This window comes from Stylophora pistillata, chromosome 1 (genome assembly GCF_964205215.1).
Source record: "Stylophora pistillata chromosome 1, jaStyPist1.2, whole genome shotgun sequence".
In the NCBI taxonomy this organism is placed as follows: domain Eukaryota; kingdom Metazoa; phylum Cnidaria; class Anthozoa; order Scleractinia; family Pocilloporidae; genus Stylophora; species Stylophora pistillata.
Genome location: NC_142519.1, coordinates 10,370,716 through 10,392,957, shown reverse-complemented (window position 1 = coordinate 10,392,957; position 22,242 = coordinate 10,370,716). Strand labels below are relative to the sequence as shown.

Below are 22,242 nucleotides of genomic sequence, written 5' to 3'. Positions count from 1 at the left end.
CGTGCTTCAATTTAAAGAATCTCTCCACATTTTACGTGACATCTTGGATCTCTAAGAAGACATTGAAACCAACGGCCTATGTCAAGTGCTGCCGTGTCAATTCTACTGGAGACGTATGCCCGCCATAAAACAGCTAGAGGTTTCGCACCAAATAGTCGCACATTGCAAATAAAATCGAACCAGAAAAAAAAAATCAGACATAACTATTCTTTGCACTGGGTAGGTTTTTTAACTATTTCCCTTCTTTGCTCTATCTAAACGAGATTTGATAACAAGTAATAAAGATCGAAAGAACGTCATTCTATTAAAAACAGCCCTGAGGGCAGTAAATACGAAATGATCGACGGAAAATTTGAAAGCGACCCCGTTTAAACGTAAAGGAATAATAAAAGTGAACAGCAGTTGATATTAGCTTTTTTTTAGCCCCCAGCTGTGTTTAAAGAAGCGCGTTCTCTCAAAATCCAAATAAAGTATCACCTCCGCAGAACAATCAAGCTTTCTTACAATATTTTCTGTCCGTTTCAATTAAATTTACAAAATGATAAAATAACCAAACGGGATCAGTAAGAAGCCACTGAATTGTGTGGTCTGTCAATCAAACAAAGCCAGCGGCGCGTTTTGTTTTCTTGATGAAATAATAATAATGGAAAAAAGTCAAGAAGATCGATTTTAGATTATTCATGAGTGGAACGTGTCGCTATAATTATTTTCCTTTGGCTAATTGCTGCGAAACAAAAAAGCTTGGATCTATTTGTAGCGCCTGATAGCAATTGTCTCCCAGGACACCACTCCTCGCCAGGCTTGTTTCATTGCATTGTTTTAAGCACTTGGCTTACAAAAACGTGACTTAACCTGAGCGTTTTGCTGTGTGAAAATGCTTTGATAACCTGTTTATGGAAGAAAAGGGGCGTGAGGTATGGCAGATTATGATAATTAGCATCCTCAGGGCTACTGCGGCTACTTTTCTTCGTGACAACCTATTGAGCTCAGTTACCACTGAGACTCTGTGGAATGGTTCAAGTAATTTCGCTGTAATAATTCGCTGCTTGGAGGAAGACATGCCATTCAGTAAAGAAACAACATGATCACAGGTAACAAGTTTTTGTGCTGATAGCGTCCCCCATTATCTCGAGGCTCCTAAAGTACGCTGTCAAAGCCGAATAATTGCGGACACCATTTTATCATGAAAAGAGATTTTGTAATATGAATTGAGGCTATAGGTGGTCTGTATTGTATGCAGGGATTATGGAGCTTCAAGATTTTTGTTCAAGTAGTTATGACTAAGTGGTTTCAGTGATATTAGATATCGTCATTAGTCCAAAAGGTATTTATCATCTACTAAGTTATGGCCGTCTCTCTCTTCGATTGAAAAGCCGTCGGTAGTATGGCTATGAGCAACTTATCAGGACCTTAACTCAACATACCAAGGTTATCGTGTGTAAGCTCTTCCAGTCAGTGAAGCTAAAATAGCCGGCCGTATTGACAAGAAAAACTGACTCCTTACCTTAATCTGACAAATCATAATCTTTCACACTCTTTTCTGCGCGTGAAGATTGCAGTGGGATCCAAAATGAGTGGAAGAACCACAGAAAGAGAACACATCATCTAGTCATTCAAATAGTCTTGAGAGTTTCACAAAGTTTTCTACAAACAATTTTCCTCCTTCGCCTTACCCTTGAGCCTGGGGATGTCTACAAAGAAACATGATCACCATTTATACTTCTGAAGTACATACAGATTCCTAAAGAATTAGAAAGAGTTGATTTAATCTTAATAATCAACAGAGTAAACACGTGTCAGAATGTCTCTAAACAACATGACACCATTTTTCACAGTGACTCGCTAAAAAAAAGAAGACACTTAGTTTAACTTACACAACCACGAAGAGGATCCCGAATTTTAGTCAATGACTGAGTTGATACAAACGTAAATCAAGCTAATGCTGTACCAACCCTACCTCAACGTGCTAAAATTCTCAGAAATAACTCTTTAATGGTAATGTCGTGCTTAAATGTAACGATATGTAAATACTTATCCCTTTCCTAATAAGAAATCGCAAATTGAAATGGTTGCTTGACAACATAGTTCAAATATTTTCTTACCTTTAAAAGCAAACTTTTACCCAACTTCGGCCGTAAAAAGGCTTCTCTACCTCACCATGCAGAGAGCCAAAGTTTCAAACGCTTGAGTCAAATCGTAAACAGGTACTGCGAAGTAGAGAAATGTCGACAGCTGGACAAAAAATGGCGACACAAATGATTTGCAAGTTCATACATCACATATCTATTTGAGTCACAATTGACTGTTTCATTTCTTTTCTTCTGAAGAGCTGCGAGGATCTCTCAAAACGCCTTGTTTCACGTAGTTACGACGTATTTTTTCAGTAATGATGGCTGGTTTTAAGAGAGAAAGAAATTCGTCTTCTCTTGCTTATTTCCATATTGCTGGAAAAGAACTTCAACCTAGCAGAGTTTGCTTAAAGGCATCTTTTTAGCACCATGCCTGAGCAGGCGTTAAGTTGATGTCAGCCATAGATACATTTGCATAAAAAATATTCTATATTGCGCGGCTTTCCGCTAATGATATAACTACAACCACCATTCCAACACTCTTGGAAACCATCCTTAGTAACATTTCCTGGCAAACGGTTGGAAGATGTGTACATATCGTTTAGAGCACAGTGAAGTTTGTTGTTTAAACTGACAACTCCAACGGACATTCTGATAACTTCTTTAAACATGAAGGTGAGATGCGATGAATGAAAAAAGATTTTTCGGAATCCATTCTAGTCTGCCGGTTTTCAAGCACTAGAATACTGATATATATATATATTTTTTTTTTTTTTGAATAAACACAGCTGGAAATCCAAGGATGTAGTCCCAAGCTAGTAGGTTCCAAAGGAGACAGAACGCTTTTGCTACAATTATCAAGTAATTAGAGTATGCAAATGTTTTTTCATTTCAATGGTTCAGTTAGTAGTTCGCTGTCATTGTCATCATTTCAATGATTCAGTTAGTAGCTCGCTGTCGCTATTTGTATACTCTAATTACTTGATATTTGTAGCAAAAGCGTTGTGTATCCTTTGGATCCTACTAGCTTGTGACTACATCGTTGGATTTCCAGCTGTGTTTATTCAAAAAAAAAAATATTTGTTATTTGCTGGTAGCCTATGAATCATCTTCGGATGATCCGATGTACTTCCTGTTCCTGAATGTTAAAACGCCGGCCCCTAGTGCTCTGCAGAGATCGATAGGCTTTTAAACACAAAAGAGGCTTATTGGAGTTCTCAGTTGTTCTCTTTGGCACCCCATGGTTTGAATGAAAGAAAGGAATTTCATTCGAAAAATAGAATTTGCTATAATTAATTTTCCATCTTATTTTAGGCGCTACTAATTGATCGTTCAAAGGCCCTTTTCTTGGATTTTGTCGGCCCTTTAGGTGTGGATTGGACTCAGAGGCCCTGCCAAGGGATCTTATCATGATTAGTATCATTTAAGGGCCCCTCCAGGGATTTTGTTGCTAATTTGCCCTTTCGGGCTCCAAAGGCCTTGTTTTGGGATTTTGTTACGGTTTACAGTTGTAGTAAAAAGTGGGCCTTCCCTTTTTTCATGCTCGCCGCATTGCTTCTTAGCAATTGATTACGCCACTCATATTAACATATTTAGTATTCTTATCTCTTAGTTTTTAGAGTTTGTTTCTTGTATTTTGTACATTGCTTTCTTTGTAATTAGGTTTTTTGTTTATTAGCACCAGTTCATTAGTCGTTATCTGTAATTACGAAATCATTAGCACTTCGATCCTATTTAATGCTCTTTTTTTATTTCAAAAGTTGTAAATAACTGAAGAAGGTCTCTGACCGAAACGTTTTTTATTAAAATTTTTATACTTTTTTACGTCAAAAGTTGTCCATCCTCGCAATTTTTTAAACTTTCTACGTATATTTAACAATTATTCCACTCGCGCTTGTTGGATATGAGATGATAGATAGCCAACGAGGCTACGCGCCTCGTTGGCTGTAATCATCTCATATCCAACAAGCGCGAGTGGAATAATTGTTTTATTAAAAACATTAAATTAAATTATTAAATTTTTAGCTCCCTTTTAATTTTAAGCTGACACGTACGCTTGCCATATTTGTAGATTATGGTATATTGGCTGATATACCATAATGGCTTAGCCAATAAAAAGTCTTGAATTGCATTATCCAATAATCTAGTTTTTAATATATATATATAAATATTATGAGAGGAAAAAAGGACGTAACTACATTTCCCGACAAGCCTGTTTCGTGAATCGCTTCACTCTTCAGGGGTTTAATGAAAGGTTATCATCTAACTCTCCCTACAACAGCTCCAATAAAAGATGCAACCTCTGCCTAAAAGAAAAATTCCTGATAATTTACCGACCCGACCTCTCATCATTAAATAAGCGTAACGAACTCGTATCTTCATGCCGACACAGAAACAAAGCGTTGCTACGCAACAACTGAACTTTAAAGTTTTTAAGTTTACCGCGCATTATGCAAATCTTCCTAGTATATAAACGATAGTCACATGAATATTCTTTCATTAAACCCCTGAAGAGTGAAGCGATTCACGAAACAGGCTTGTCGGGAAATGTAGTTACGTCCTTTTTTCCTCTCATAATATTTATTCTGCTCTGCTTCAACGTATTGAGCACTGTTCCACGCGAAAATCGACTTGCAGACTTCCTATATATATATATATATATATATATATATATTTATATCAGTATTCTAGTGCTTGAAAACCGGCAGACTAGAATGGATTCCGTATGTATGTATGTATTTTTTTTAACACGAGTTATCAAATTAAGGCGGAAATTCCAGCCCGATGGACTACGCGGTTAACATTGCCTCCTAGGATTGTCCTAAAACCATTATATATTTAATCTTCTGTTTTAAAGTCGTTATTACCGAATTTAGTGATTAAGGTAATAATATATATGGTGCAGGGTAATAACGCCAAAAGTGAAAGAACATCGTGTAGGCACCAGTTATTTGGCACAGTAACGGTCAAGGAACGGTCCAAACTAGAAGTAATAACTTTGTCTCAAAATGAGACCACCTATGGATTTAATATATTATGCAGATGAGAAAGGCGCGCTAAGGCATTTACCACATATCAAAAAAGCCAATGTACAAATTGTTCGCATGGATTGTAATGCGACCGTTGATTTTTTTCAATTTGCGATCTATTCTATCTACAACGTGTTGATTTAATCTTTAAACGACCTTACTGAGAAACCGGAGGAGAAATGTTAGTAGAACAACCAACGGTCATTAATTTAAACTGGATCAGACCATCCTCCTCGAACAAATGTAATACTAGGGACTTTAAAGGAACCACGACGGTGACGCCAAGGAAGACTTCGATTAAAAAATGAATTTCTGTTCTTAGTTAGAATTTCAAAAATGGCTGCAGGAGCTTACTGTCTCATACAGCGCCACAGCTCAACTTCAGCATGACGTATAAAGTAGCCGTTGAGTTCCAAATGGAAATGAAAATAATTTGCCGTCGTGGTTTCGGTTCGCAGACGACGCAAATTTTGGCGATTTCACGTTGTTGTTTTGCATAGGACGGCTAAAAAATGTACAAAGTTTCAAAACGCACGTGCTGAGCTATTGTTCTGTCAATTAGATCTCTTGTTTTTCCACGTCCTCGTTGCCGTCGCCGTCGTGGTTTCTTAATAGGGACCTTACGCAACCACGACGGCGACGGCAACGAGGACGTGGAAAAACAAGAGATCTAATTGGCAGAACAATAGCTCAGCACGTGCGTTTTGAAAATTTGTACATTTCTTAGCCGTCCTATGCAAAACAACAACGTGAAATCGCCAAAATTTGCGTCGTCTGCGAACCGAAACCACGACGGCAAATTATTTTCATTTCCATTTGGAACGCAACGCTACTTTTATACGTCATGCTGAAGTTGAGCTGTGGCGCCGTATAAGACAGTAAGCTCCTGCAACCATTTTTGAAATTCTTACTAAGAGTAGAAATTAATTTTTTAATCGAAGTCTTCCTTGGCGTTGCCGTCCTGATTGCGTAAGATCCCTAATGTCCCTACTGTTTGTAACACTGAGGATTTATGTTGGAATCGGTGTCATTCCCAAGGTTTACGCACAGTGGCAGACATTTTTTTAGTGTGAATCTCACCCGACACTATGTATACGAAAAACATCTCCCCTTCATATTCAAAACGCTGACTCCTCTGCATCAGTACCCGCCTTTTCAGCCTGCCATGCAACTCCATCCTCAATAAATACTTCTTTGTTAAGCTTCTGTCTTTCTACCGACCTTTCCATTGCTGCTGCTACTTCTGTTGTTGTAGCTGTTGCTGGTGCAGTATCAAAACTGTGTTATGGTCTTAAGAATGGAGGAGCTTATATCGATTGACCAAATAGACACTCGGCAGGTAGTTTTCTTCATGATGGACTTCTTCGTCTTCGTTTTCTGCCTTTCAAATACTCAGTTACATGCTTTCGTCTGTTGAAGGGTTGACGTCGTTTGCTGTTACCACATCTCCCCCTCCCCTCCGCGTCTCACCCCCTCACTTATGCAAGGGGGGGGGGGTACGGTCTCGAAAAACTAAAAAAAGTAAATTGAAAAGGGAAAATTACGACCACCTCCACACACAAAGCGAAGACAGATTGGCTAGTTTTGTTTTTGTTTTTGTTTTCTTTTTCACCTCTTCATCATTGCTTTAAGAGAGGAGTTTAATTACTTCCATGCTGCGTTGTAGCCCTGGCCTTACTATCTCTAAATTTCTCCCATAATCACAACTTTTGACATTCTTAGCACTTCAGTGACAAGAGATCCTGAGGGCCTAAAATGCCTAGGTGACTGATGCACAACAGGTTTGTCGGCAGAGCGGATATGAACAATCTTGGCGCTAATCCTACGAAGAACACTGCTTGAAAGAAGTTTATCGTTCGATCAAGGAAATTCAAGGTGAATGATAGTCAAACACGTGGATTGAATCCTCTAATGAGAATTAAATGACCTAGACTGAGCCGAACAGTAATGAATAACGATATAATTACTCACGTCTGTTGGATTTTCACGGGGCGCACAAACTAAAAGTCTGTGACTTGTTTTTTTGCAAGGATTCTGCCACTTGAACGGTTTATGGTCTCGTGTTTATTTTTACGAAACTAACTACCAGAAGTCAAAGGGAAAAAATTTTGATAAAAATGTGTAACTCATTAGTCACCTTTAACTGGACAGGTCGAGTGGTTTCATCTGGATGGAAAATATAACCCTTTTTTGTGTAATATAGGAGCACTAACACGAAAAATTATAGGGTCGCATCAGGTCACATTTCTGGTCTTGTCTGTCATTAATAAATGTCCTTGAACAGATTCGCGGATGAGCTCGTTTATGGTTACTGTGCTTTCATCTTCAGCTGTGTTTAAGATAAGATAAGCAGATCAATAACTGGATCATCATATCACCTCTGGTTTGTTTATGAACACGATGTAAGAGTATAGCCCCTGTGTTCTGGTTTATTCTCTTCCATTCCGATCAGATCAAGAGCGCCCCGGCAGCAGTCGCATGAAGCATTCGTTTTCGATTTAGCAACAGCAACATCCTCTGTCTTCTGAAGTTTTGCCAATGAGCGCTACTGAGGTGAGTCTCGCAATGCTGCGGTTATAAGTCAGGTGTTGGCTATGGTATGGTAATGTTTGATTGTGACGCATTGATAACTTCTCATCTGTCGAGGCTCATTGTAGGTTACTTTGCTATCGGAACATGCTAGATATCGAAGCATTGTCTCTCTCGATGGTGACGAAAAATAAATCTCTAATAATTGTTAATTCGAACATAGTTAAAATACACATAATAAGTATGCGTTTCAGTATACTAATGAAGCTTATAAGCTAGTAACCATTACTGGCCACCATACAATACAAGTGTTTTTTTAAGTGTCGCCACATAATGCGACAAAAACTTGAACAGAAGAGTATCGGGTTTTTGCCAAATCAAAAATCAAAACATACGACAACGGTAATAAGAAATTCGTGTTTTGTACTTGATCGCTACAAAACGTCACTCACTTTTGAATTGGATATCCGACCGTAACCAAGCTACTGGTTCTCATTCTTGAGGGGATAATATAATTGCTTCAGCCGCGGTTATTAAAGCGTTTCGCCAGGTATGTGAAGTGGTTAGGAAGCATTCCCTCATCAGCTTACAAGATTTAATCATTTGCCCTTTGCCTCCCTTGGAATTACTCTCTAAGCAACTTAGTTCGTCGTTAAAAGAACTAAAGGAGGATTACAAGCTTCTCGCTGAGTTGTTAATTTTCTGGATACAAGCACATGTACTGTTTATCTGTAACCTAACAGTAATGTGTCAAGCCATGTTACTGTCAGTGGTTCAACCAAAGTCCTGCGTTTTTGACAGTTGTACCCAGCAGCTTTCTGCTTTCTGGCACAACAAAAACGCAAGTACTGACAAATTAAATTTTTTTCTGGAGGGTTCTGTGATTCTTCTGTAATTGTACCTGATGCCATGAAATTCATGACTAACTTAAAAACTGTGTCACTAAATGGAATAAATGTACACTATTTCACGCATTTGCGGGGATAGGACTCCAGGATAACGATAACGACGACTACTAAGAGATTCACCGGCGACCTTATATCTTTCTCGGTGCTCTTTCGTTGAATGTCTCTGAGCTATCTAATTATTCCCAGGTTTCGGTTAATTTCTATCTTCTGATACATCGTCACATTATTTCGAAAACTCCTTTGGTGTGACTGCTATTGACACACAAAAAGGTAACTTGAACGATGGACGTGACATATACGAGAGGGAGGCTTTTTCACACTCTTAGTTGACGGTATCAATCTCACAGTGTTAGGGCTATTTCACTAGCCACTACAAGTGATTCCTTCCACCCTGGATTCTTCATCTCTCAAGTGCCCGTCCATAAAACTTACGAAGCTCATAGACAGAAGAATTCACTAATTGATTAATCGACCGCAGGTTACGATGTCAACCCTTTCCGAACTGTGTCATCAATTCTTTTCAACACGGCGGAATAATTTCATTTTAGAAATAACAAAAGTCACCTGGAAACGATACTAACTTTTGATCTTCAACAGACTCTTGTCGGATCATTTGTCTAAAGCTTATTGATAAGAGGAAACTCAAGCCAATTGGTACAATCCAGTGATTCATGTACAGCGCATAGTCACCTAAGGCCCCTCAATAAACTGCCTTCTCTTTCCGCCGTCAATCCAGTCAGATACTTTTAATCCGGTCGGCAATAGTTATCTTTAATACTTCACTCGTTGATCCCTTAAAGGAACAGAAACGTCAGGAAAGGACGACTAGTGATTCATGCTTTCGTTAGTCGCTGATGATTTAAGCTTTCGTCATTTTTGCTTTTGTCTGCAAAATGTAATAGTCCCTTCTAGGGGTCTAGGGGAAGGCAGTTACCTTCGAAGTGTAACTCAAGCCCATGCAAGCTTTCCATCAGTTTTAAATATCAAAATCTCATCAAACATTTTGTAAACATGTCAGCATTTATCAGCCTCTCATAGTTTTCTACACAACAACACGTCATTGCTCTCTGGTAACAGTTTTCTTACAAGACAGAAGTCAAGGTGTTCACAAGGTAGAGCCCGCATCATTCTACGTTTCTTCCAAACGCATAAAAAAAAAAAAAGATTTTAAATGATTTTGTGTATAGCGATCAGGGGTCAACACGAAACTCAATCATCTGGAATAATGGCGTTATGCCGCAATTATGTCATGTTAACGAGACATACTTCCGTAATAGGTTTAACTGAAGGCCAGAGAAGATATTTAAATTGCCACAGAATTAAATTTGGGGAAATGCATCTGTCGGGTTCACGCGTGTGTAGAATGTTATTTTCGCAAAATGCTCCGGCATCGATTTTCAACCACAGTGCGTAGGTTACGTTGCAAAACAGGATTTATTTACATATCTCTTGATTTACATATCTCTTGCCAGCCTTTTGTGAAGAATTTGATAAGAAGGGCCTCTCAGACTTAAAGTCGTTGATACCCATGCATCGTCACTTCTTTGTTTTGCCGGTCGGTCTTTACCTAGGACTTTCAAATCGCTGCTATGAATATCACGAGCAAAGCGATTTGAGTTGGGAGGAATAAAATGAGGTCACCAGGTGGGAACGTTTGCTTTCAAGCAACACATTTGTCATCCATCTAAAAGCACTTTGTCAGTTCTCCGAATACTTAGGAAGGTTCTCGACAGATTCAATGCATTTGAAGTGAATAAAAGTGGCTGCTAAAAGCAATCACGTCACGGCATCTTGAGCTATTTTGCTGCTGCGGAAGTCGCCTGTCAACTTGACGTAGGCTACAAAATTTTTGTCCGGTGAAATTGAAAAAAGACAAAATGGAAGCATGGAACCAATATGGAAGATAGATGGTGAAGGATTGAGTAAAAAAGAAAGGATCAACTTGGACGATGGCGACTTTGCAAAGTTTGAGCTACATTACATGCTAGATGAGCAAACCGTGACAGTTATAGTACACATAATAACACTTTCAACTTGAGAGTCTGTTTTGGAAGAGCAGAGATACCTTTCAGGACAATTGGGGTAAGAAGCTGACGATTGCCTGGTATAATTGCTGTATCATACCATCAAATTTATAAATATAGCAGGACGGTCGTGAGATGACAATCTCCAGCATGTACTTATTTGCTCTTTAATTAAATAGCACCTAAATAAGTCTATTATCGAGAAAACATACATGAATTCGTCGTTTCCTTTTTGCTTTTGAGTCCGAGAAATGATGTCAAAACCGATATACAATCAGTTCGTGATACGTAAGATTTGACTTAGAACAAATGCTGACAACTTTCTTATTTCCTGTTTTGCGGGTGAGCATGAAACCTACTTGACCGGCTTTTGAATTTCATCATAACGTACGTCAGTAAGATAAATCCGATATTTTTTTCTCGAGGACCTGTGACACTTTGTTCGCTGGCTTCACTGCGATCACTGAAACTTCGAATAAGACATTTTACTTTGTCTCCAGTGTATTTACTTTTGTTTGATTACTCAAAAGAGAGGATTAGGGCATAACTTATGTATGAAATTATCTTAGTCACAAAATGTTCGGGGAGTAGTTCTGGGCTTCTGCGCCAGATCCAGTAGGACACCGTCGATGTCGCAGGGTGTAACGATAGGTTAACCTACCTTGCACTGCTTTAACGTCAACAGTTGATTTCGGTAACATTTTTATTTCTTGCTTTTGGTTTCAGTCATAACAGATAATTAATCCCAGTCAGGGTCATTCATTCACTTGCGCCCGAGGCCCAATGTCACAATGTCCTAGTAGTTAAAAGGTTTTCAAAACCAAATGCTGCAACGAAAGCTTTACAATCTATTCTTGAGCCTGCCTTTTTTGATTTTTAAGAAAGCGTCTTTTTCAATCAACATTAAAAGTGTTTATTTTTATAGCTAATCGATATTTGCAAATATCTCTAAGTAGCTGTCCGGATCTGGAAAAGAAGCTTTTAAAATTTACTCTTAAAAGGCATGGGTCGCACTTGGCAAAGTTTGGTGCGAATGTGGTCACTTTGGTGTAAAAATCTGTCATCGGGGCACATTGCCCAATGCGACCCTAACTTTTTCGGTTCGCAAAAACTTTGAAAACCGGCCAAAACATCAAAGACGCCGTAGTGCTTGGGTGGGGCAGGCAGATTTCGGAAAACTCGGGCTAAACAATAGCTATCACAGCGGTAACTGTCATCGCTTGTCAGTAATCTGTAAACGACTCGACTGGTCGCGGAACTGACTAGGCACATGGCGCTCGAAGTAATCTTCACTGACGTCGATTTCTCGCTCTCATCATAGCGGCAGTCAAAACAGTTAAACAGACGTTAACCCATCTTTCATAGATCATACGAAAGGCAAAAAAGTGCTTTTGATTTAACTGAATAAGAAGAATAAGCATCACCATGATCGTTATTAACAATGCTTCAACGGGACGCATTTTTTTAACGTTTGTTTTCCTTTTTCAGCTCACTGCTCTCTCCCCATAACACGTCGATAAACGTGTGTCTGGTTTATCAAAGTGTCATTACTAACATTTTTTTCACCTAGTGCGACCCTGATAGTTGAAACCAAAAGTTTGCTTTTCGGTTGCGGTTTCAAATTTTCTGTGGTTTTTTTGCCGGCAAAGTTGAAAACTTTGCCTAAGTGCGACCCATACCATACAAACTGTTATCAATGGTCAATGTAGACATCGTGAGCTATGAGCATAGTTTTCAGGCACAAAAGCACTCCGCGTAAACTGCAAAGAACATTTTGTTCCTTCGTTATCCTGTTCATCGTTCAAACTTGATTTATTTTATTTTAACTACAGTCGAACTTACCTTTGCCTTAAAAGCGACCACCTCTCATTAGCGACCACTTTTCTAATATACCAAAAGTTCTCAAGCCAAATCACTATGGGTGGAACTTCTCGTAAACGACCACCTCTCGTAAGCGAACACTTTCAGAGATGATTGTTTAAAATTTTTAATTATTTTTTACCTCCCGTAAGTGACCACCAAGAGTTGATATTTTAAGTGGTCGCTTACAGGAGGCTCGATTGTAGTTATATATTGAATAAAGGCTAATAGTTTCTAAAGAAACTGTTTGGGGCTGCGTCGGTGGGGGTAACGAAATAATTTGAATATATCAACAAAGTTGAAATGGTAAATTGGCCACCGTTACGATTACAAGCTCCTTTTTCTGCCTTTAAAAGCACACACAACCCACAATTCCCCTATTTGCTCCGACGAAGGGCTAACGCTCGTAACGTCAGCTTTTATAATCGTAACGATGGCCAATTTACCATTTCAACTTCGTTGATATATTCAAATTATGTAGTTATATATTGTTTACTGAATTACTTTATGTCTTTATTCTTTTATTTATCTATTTGTCATTAATCCATCCGTCTATTCATGCGTGTATGTATGTTTCTGTTTAATGTCGGTCTGAGGGAGGCGTTATATTGGAAGCAAGTACTCGTGAAGATCGTCACACGATCGTCTTGTGCCTATTAAGTTTTAAACCTGTTACTTCTTATAGTCATCTTTTCAATGAACGGCCTCGCTCATCGTCTGAAATTTGAAAAGAAAAGCAACACATAAAAAAGTTGTGCATGTTTCATCTTAACAATTGAAGCGATGAGTTTCGCTATAAATACACCTGTTTATCTTGCTAACGACAAAAATATTAATAAGTACGGCAAATGTTTTCCACGCTATTACCATTTCCGACAACCAGGCAACCAATAATGCGTTATCAGCGGCACGTTTATGATGAAAACTGTCATCCTCTGTTAATTATATGATTAGACGAAATGAAAAATTGCACTGCCCAATTGGTTTAATAGTGAAGCCAACGCAAAGTTACTCAATTTAGTTCCGACTGAATGACACTGTCGCCCTTATTCACTAATTTGTAATTTCGGACCAAATCATAGATGCAAGAACACATGGGTTCGCCAGCGTTCAAGCTGGTTTCAAGAAATTCTAGAGATAATTCCCCTTTCTTCAGGAGCGACTCAAAGAACAACACGCCTCGGCCTAAGACACCGCCAATGAATAATCCCAAGCAGGAGAGAGACAGAGAAGGAGAACGTAAGTATATCGTTAACAAATCTAAATAGATTAGATCATGTCGACGCAGTTTGTTTAAATACTTTCAGTGCACAATATCACCTCACTACAGAAACCAATATCACAAGCTTGACGTTACATTTGTGCTGAGATTTATCGTTTGCATAGAAGCACTGTGATCTGACACGAAAATAAGTTCTACGTTAATCGTAAAACAACTGAAGATTCGGCAAAATGTCAGTGAGCAATAATTTCAAAGTTACACAGGCTAAAACTAATTAAATTCAACTTGAATTTATCACCGAAAAAAGCCATCAATATAGAATATGATGACGAACGATGAGTAGCTGTTGTCAAGAAACGTCATTGAAAAATAAAAGTTGTCATGCAGCTCTCATGATGAGATGGGTAGAATCTTAATTCCGTACTTGAGAATGCATGTTGACGCCCATATTTATAGAGAACGTTTAACAAATGTACAGAAAATTTGGTAGGAATAATACCAATTTATTGAAAGTCCTGATAAGAGAATGTTCCGGCAACATCAGATATGAGATCTTGTTCAAGACCTTGTACAAAAACGACAGTTGTAGTTATGCAGGGGCGGATGCAAGTTTTTTTGTTTTTTTTTTTTTGTTACTTATTAGTGACACGGGAGTTCCGTATCATCCTGATGTGACTCACGTTATAATAACTAGTGTTTACAAACTGCTACTAAGCTAAATTATGTTATGTTATGCAAATTTTGAGCAGTGTGACTGTTGAATTCAATTTAACAAGTTATATGGCACTTTTATAACTGAGAAAAAAAAAACATGAAGTCTGCCCCTCAAGGACTGGGTAACAGCCTTTGCATTCTAAAAAACGTCCGCAACAAGGCCTTACGTCGTGAGGTCCCGGACAATGAAAAGAGCTCATCATGAGGAGCGACGGGGCATGGGCACCATCAGGATATACTCGACTAGATCGGATTGTAAATTCTACTGACTGCATGGTGACCGAACTTTCTTTAATGATTCTTCCAAAGGTCATTGTATATAGAGACAACTTTTTCTTTTCCCGAGCATTTTTCGTAAATTTACGTCACTTGTCCAGATACATAGTAACATAAAATTAAGTTCTTTTGTTTGGAACAAAAACTATAATTAAGCTATTGCTATGGGGAGGGACTGCGCGGAGAAACAAATAAAATATTTATTCTGTGTGCAGACGCTGAGTTATTTACCTCAACTAGTTCATTTTATTTTCTTTCGTTTATTTATCTATTTTTTTAACCTTTTTCATATTAAGATGAAATAAACAATTTTTAATATAAGAGAAAAATCGAGTTTCTTTTTCATATATTGTTTAATTTTTCACTGAACCAAACGTAACACAACAGGACGGGCGGCAGCTTTGAATCTGGAATGGCTGAAAAGTTCCTTCAAGCTGTTAGAGAGTGCGCTGAGAGAGCGAAACAAACAGTTGGAGATACAAAAGAAAGAGATCGAGTTCTTACGGAACGAGCTTAGAAGAAAAGATGACGTCATCAAGGAGTACGAAAACTTGATCAATGAACGAGAAGACATGGAGAAACAGGAAGTTGAAATTTTACACAAGGAAATTAGAACATTGCGGATGGACGTGATGTCTAAAGAGATGACAATTCGAGAACACCAGAGCGAGATTGAGAGACTGGACAGCAAAGTTGAAAAGCTCATGTCCGTCATGCCACCCCCGTCTCTACCTCGCGCGCGTGCGCAGGGAGTATCCGCTGAACCAAAGAACCTGAACAACAACAATCAAAAGCACCTTAAACACTATCCCAAAAAGCAAAGGTATGTATGACGAAATACCGTGGTAGTAGTTTCCTTATTATTTTTTTTTTCGATATGCGCAAAAAAGACAAAACAAAAAACAAACAGACTAAATAGGCCTTTTTTTTTCTAGTTTTTTAAGTGATATGTTTCCCCCAACTAATTAATTAAGCCGGCTCGTTTGAAAATTAGAAGGTGTAACGCTAACGAAGGAAAATAAGAGTAAAATTCCTCTACGCCTGACGGAGTACAAGTAGGATATCACCACATGGAAAGGGAACTGTAACCTTACCTCAAGTTTCATGGATTTAAGAAATGATTCTCTTCTGAACATCGTTAACAAAACGTTTTTCAAATGGGCGTCCATCAACGAGAGGAATAAGAACAGAATACTAGGCTACTAATTGCCTATTTCATGAACCTCCAGTCACCGTCCCAATCAGGTAATCTTGACTTACATGCACACTGATCTACTGTCACGTTTAGGCCAGGTGAAATCTCCTTTTTGTAGTCTGTCGTGTTTTATTCATAGTAACTGCGCAGTTATTCAATCATACGCAACCGTTTAAAGAAGCCCTCTTTTGGCTATCCTGATAAATGTTATAATGTAGACAGTGTTTCGAAAACAAGTTTATCAGCGAGGAATCACAGCCTAGTTTAGTATTGTTCTGAAAACCCCAATAGCTATAAATGATGCTTTCTGGGCGAAAGCTTGGTCAGATAACACAAGATTATGCAAATTCTCAAATCTCTCAATTTACCATTATCAATATTTTAAACTTCGTCTCAAAATTTGACTTATGGTCTACGTACTGACAGAGTGTAATCCGAGTGGAACGGTGGTAGGTATTGTTAATGGCGGTAAAAAGTTGGATTACATATGATGCAAAGTTAGAAATCGTGCATTGACTATGAGAAGGTCAAGTTCATGTTAGTGGGCGTTTAGTAAATGTTCTTTCGTACGTGCGTCAGTGCAATTTAGCTCTCCGCTTCATCGAGGAATCTTCGAGTAGTTCAAATGTAATAACTCAGGAGATGACAAGCGATGCTCGTATCAGTCGTAATAAAGGCGCCGTTTCATGGGATATTATCCTGTTTGACTCTCTTTCCCTAGGTCAATGTCATAAACGTGCCTAAGCAAAGTCCTACTTAAAAGACCAATAGCCGGAATATTGCGATCACCGAAATATTTTAAACGGGTCACTATCGTATCTTCATAGGCTTTTCTGTGGTTCAATTACCAGCTTTTTCGGGAAATTTGTGAGTGAGGTAAAAAAGGGTTGATTCCAATAAGGATCGACGAGGGCTTAAGGTCACACCGACCAAGGCACGTTCGGGGAAGAGAATATTTCATATCAGAGCATAAGTTAACATCATAAAATTCCGTGCTTAAAATATCTTAAAGACATTTTAATGATCAGTGCTATCAGAAATTTTATCTCCTACACTTAAAAAGTAGAAAGTATTTTGACTTTTTTTTTCGTCTAATGGAAAATTATCGGTATTCCGGTGTTTTCAGAAGTGTTCTAAGTGTATGTTAGGAGAAGTCCTTTTTGATTGATTTGATATTGTTTTACCAATTTTAAAATCCCTTGATCTAAAACGAAGCAGCTCGGAATATACAGCTTGAAAACTCATGGCGGGATTTTTGTCATTTAAAACTGAGTTTACACCAGGTATTTACAGGAAGAAAGAATAAATTACACCAAGTCAGTGTTTTTACCTAAAAACTTGTTACGTGTGGATAACTGACACACCTCAACAATAGCCGGGGGCGTTACCACAGCGTTCTGGTGGTTTTTAGACAAGATGTTTTCCCTTCTCCCTGAATTGAGGAGAATTTATATTGTACATGACTGGATATTTTTAGCCTTAGACAAGTGCAAGAAGCGCCATTTTGACTATTGATGGCGAGGAATGAAACATGCGACCTCCTGCGACTGTCTTTACCCGTGCGCGAGTTACGTGAACCAAGATCTTTCTACTATTATGAAGAAATTTTAATTTTTTCTTGTTATTTAATTATTTTTGTATAATCTGATATTTAGGCACAGGTGCTCAGCTATTCAATTTCTTTTTTTTATTTCATTCGAAAGAAAAGATTGTGGGTGATTAAGGAAACTCTAGTTAGCACCTCGGGGATGTAAAAAAAAAACCTTCCTCTCTCTCCTTAACCCTTCCTTGCATCTACTGTCTGTCTTTTTTCAAAACATGAAGTTAACTTAAGTGGAAAAACTTTAAATAATCCAATGGCTCATTTTAAAACACAAAGCGCGAGATTTAATGGCTTTTTGACAGAAGATTCTGCTCGATTTCCTTTATCATTATACTTTCCAGCACGGGATATTTCTGGGCCGCCTATTTTACGCTTTGTAAGCATCGATATCATCTTCAGTCCTGATTCCCTGGGGTGAAGAAACTAATGTCAGCGGAAGAATTGTGCGGCCTTTCCTGGCTGGAATCACTAGCTTGTTGTACTAAATATATCCTCGCTGAAATCCGGCCAGCTTCAAATTCTACTTCTTCTCTCATATTGCCCAATACAGACCAAAACTCGTATTATCGACGAGTGATAAATACCCGAGTGCTGAAGAAAATACAATTGCCATCTAGATATTCTAAGGGTGTCGTCAGTGGCATACCATACATTCTGACTTTATGAGTGGCAATTGATGATCAACATCAGTACAGATGGCTGATCAAGGGGGTTTGGTAGGGGGGGTTTGGTAGGGGGGTTTGGTAGGGGAGGTTTGGTAGGGGGGCTTGGTAGGGGGGTTTGTTAGGGGTGAGGGAGGTGGGTGGGAGAAAATATATGTTTATCTATCTCCTACATTGCTCTAACGGACTATTCACTTTCAAGCCCTAAAGAAGGGTCTCTGTTAGCTTCCTAACAAACTGAAACAAAGAAAAAAATGATCAAATTCTTGTTTTTACCAAAATCAGATGTTGAACCCTTCACGGTTTGTTATCAATTTTGTCTGGGCACAGCTGTACGTAATAGAAGGTTCATTCACTTAACAAGTCGGCCCTCCTCGTAGTGTTTAACATTCTTCCTCATCGACCCAACCTACAACATTCGAAGGATGGTAAATACTTTAACACGGGTGACGATTCTTCATTCCTCGAATATTCTCATTTGTCAATTGTTTTGGTGGAAATGACTACGTTCCTGTCAGCTGACCCACACATCTGAATCTGTGGTAATCAGCATTTCCTTCTCGTGTCAGAGACGTGATCCAGTAAATTTTGATGGGGGGGGGGGGGGGACGGGAAGGCCCAAACTTTGGTTCAGAAAAGACTGTTGGACTCTTGAGGCAAATTACTTCTCCCCCACACCCCCCACATCCCCTCCCACCAGTCGCGGTTGCACGTTATAATTCCTTGGCTGCTTACCGTTTACTTGGACTCATTAAAAAGATCAGCCAGTTAAAAAGTGATATACGATCGTGTCGATGTAAGAATTTCAGTTTCAAAGTTGTAAGCGTCAGGTCTGTTGGGGGGGTGGGGTCCGAACCCCCCGGAGTCTCCCCCTGGATCCATCACTGTGATCTATTCCCAACTTAAATTTATATTCAGACAGAGCCATGCCACTCTATCTGAAATCTATTGAGTTTCAGTTGCTTTATTTCCTTTGGATGATTTATCAGTATAAAAATTGATAGTCGGCAAACTTCTCTTATTTCTTGAAAGATAACACTCCTATATTTTATTGTCAGCCGTTTCACTGAGATGAAATTGAATATTCAGTCATATTCCTCGTCTAACTAAATGTAGGAGTTTGTCACCGATTCGGGCTCTTATAAACTGTGTTAAGCAGTTGGCATTTCTCTTCTTTTATTAAGTTTGAAAATACCCATAGTGATGACACTGTTGATAAGCTAATTTCAAGTGGAGCCGAACAGCACGCTATGAATATTTGAACGAATCCCCGTTTAAAATCTTATGTACTTCAGGTTTTTTTATTTCTTTGTTTTATTTGTTTATTTATTTATTTATTTTTTTGTGGACAAAACTGAATGGGTCAAATCCTTTTATGAAGTTGATTTCGCCCTCAAAATGCGTCGTCGTTCTTGAAAACTTAGTTATCAGATCTCAGACGGAGGATAAAATTGCTGGCGAGAATGAAGTCTTATTCATCTAATAGAATGTTAATTAGCAGTTAAAACTTCCACTTATGATGCGGTAATTTCAACTTTGTGTAACTTAGCAGTGTCACTTTTCTACCCTTTTGTGGTCCTAAATATGCATGTTTAGCCAATAGAATAAAAGGACTCCAACAGGAAATGTAAACAGTCTTAACGCTTTAGGATTTTGTGTTGAGAATAATCCAATGATTGTGTTATTAGGAACAAAAGGAAAGACAAGTCGATCATTATTTCAAGTAAAAGAATCACAGCTTGGTGACCTTTTTTCTACAGGGAAAGTGACACGAAGAATGATTGATTTATATCCGGTTGCTTCTAATTTTTGCCACATAGAATGCGAAATGTGTGAAAAACGGACACCAAATCGAAAGTAAACACGGAGAAAAGAACTTAAGAGATTACTCTTCAATATAACCATTGTTTTATCCTTTGTAATGCTCGACGCAGTAAACAAGACGCCGATGGTTCGAACTGACATCTCTCTAGCTTTCTTTTTCTTTTTTGATGTTCTCCATAACTTTCTTTCGAGATATCTGCAAATGATGCACCCTGCTCTATATTCCTTCTATCTACTGACGTCGCAGAGTAGGGTATGAGACCTGTAACCAGCAGAATATCTTTGTTAGAGTTTACTTCGGAGTGTGATTAAAGGTCAAGTTCTCAAAATGAACCGATGTTGTATGGGATTGAAATACTCTTCTTACTAAGTGTAAATGAGATAAGCACTGTAAATGGTATTTGACAGTCAAGTTGTCTAATTTCGGTTCCTGTAGTAAGTGGACGCTGCCGACTAGACTAAAGCGATCACTCCGCCTTGAACCCATCCGCAGTGCCTCGTGTAAACAAACAATAAGTGCAGTTGAAATTTACTAGAAGCAATCAGTTTTGTCGTTCCGTTATTGGTGCATTAGGACTTTAACATTTCAATCAGTTTTGTCTTGAGTGGCAGCCTCTGCTCAAAACAATCAACGTGCATGGGTTTACCTCGACGATTAGCTGGAACATCCGTTCTCAACGTCAATCATTTATTAACATACAAATTACTTTATAACCACATCCCTGATAAAGCTCTTACGAATGGTTTACGGAACAGTATTGGGCATTTATAAAGAGGAGGAGGTGGCGTTGCGATGTCTCTTTTAGATTCGCACTTTACTCGGTGAACTATAATTTCATTTCACACTTTTTTTTTGCGAGTACTTCTTTCTAACCATCCTCACCTTGGGAATCAGTGAATGAATTCCCAGTATTCCATTGGCGACTAGATAAAGCGCGCGGAGTGATGCATTGCGGTCGAGCCGCGAGTAAGAAGAAGGCAGGGTGTTTGTGTTTTCGGCGGGGTACTGCGGCAACCACAGCGAAAATGGGCAGTCTGCGAGAGCTGCAGCAAGCCCTCCAAGAGAAAAACACCGAGATGAAAATGAAGGATAGCCGTATCTTGGCCTTGGAGCAGGAATTGAAAAGGAGAAATCAGTTGATCCGCCGACTCGAGAGCGAGTTAGACAAATATCGTTCTGTACTCCAACCGGCCGTAGCAACTCGCACTCGAAATCAACGCCAAGGAATTTCAGCTGAGCCACAAGGCTACAAAACGGTCACCGATGCCTCTCAGCCACCTAAGAGACACAACAAAAGTTCCAGGCAAGGGTCATTTTTATTCTGTTGTTCTTATGTAGCTTTAGAATATGTGGGGGCTTGATCGATGGCTGAAAATATCTCTATGTCGATAACCGTGTCGATTAGTATGCGCGCTTGCAGCTTTGCTGATCTTTTAAGTGATCTGAAAGTTATTGGTGGCCCTTTTATCGCAAAATACGCGCGGCTGTAGACGATTGCTACTTTTTTCCGCCGCGTGTTGTCAATATTTGCGGTCACTGAAAACCATCGAGGAACGCCAACGCAAGATAGGTAGAAAAAACGAATTTTCAATGTGAGCCCGAACCTTCAGACACTAACATGGGGAAAATTGCGCTTCGCAGAAGGGGTGATTGTCTAAGTCAGCGATACGATCTATCTTCCTTTCGATCGTTGTCGCTGAAGGTTCGTTGGATGTTAGATCTCAGATGATCGCCTTTGAATTAAAGACCGTCTGTGCGTGCATGGCTACCGGTAGTTCTTTGGTTCTTGAAATGTGACACTTTTAGTCAAAGTGGCCGATCGTGAATTTAATTTCTTCGTTCGTCGCAAGCACGCACAGTACCCGTTTGATCGCATGAATTTTTCCTCAGTCTTGATTGCGCTTCTTTTCATGAACTTCTAGTGCATTTCATGTGATCTTTTCTTTGTTGTTTTTATTGTACACTTCAAATCGACAACAAACCACATTCGGCGAGAGCTTAAGATACACAATGTCGATCGAATCACGCTTGGTTGAGTTCTAATATTTAGCAACTTGCAACATCGCGCAGGAGTCTCTTTCTTCAAATACACTGCATTACGACGGAACATTTTATGCCGAGTCATTTTTAAAGATACGTTTACTTAAATTCTAACATGTAAAAACGCGCTGAAAAGGATACTTATTTATCTTAATTGTGCTTCATGACTTTTCGAGTAGCGAGCATTCTCTGATATTGACATGGTCACAGATCCAGTTGGTGTAAGGGCGTCCACGAGCCTAACACACTTCTGTTCCATTATCTCTTTCCCAGCGATCTGAAGTTT

The 22,242-nt window shown here is 38.9% G+C and overlaps 1 protein-coding gene across 7 annotated transcripts in view; it reads left to right on the top strand.

Annotated features, from left to right (window-relative positions):
• LOC111321948 (cGMP-dependent protein kinase 1) overlaps window positions 1-22,242 on the top strand; it is a 50,457-nt gene that overhangs the window by 905 nt on the left and 27,310 nt on the right. For 2 of the 7 annotated variants that reach the window (XM_088735774.1, XM_088735764.1), the window contains exons 1-3: window positions 7,515-7,651; window positions 13,502-13,658; window positions 15,019-15,454. In XM_088735774.1, coding sequence (XP_088591900.1) covers window positions 7,637-7,651; window positions 13,502-13,658; window positions 15,019-15,454 — 608 coding nt within the window. In that variant the 5' untranslated portion in view covers window positions 7,515-7,636. Of the gene's footprint in view, window positions 1-7,514; window positions 7,652-13,501; window positions 13,659-15,018; window positions 15,455-20,700; window positions 21,220-22,242 lie in introns of those variants that run through there. The other 5 variants (XM_088735792.1, XM_088735790.1, XM_088735787.1 and 2 more) reach the window with 4 other exon arrangements.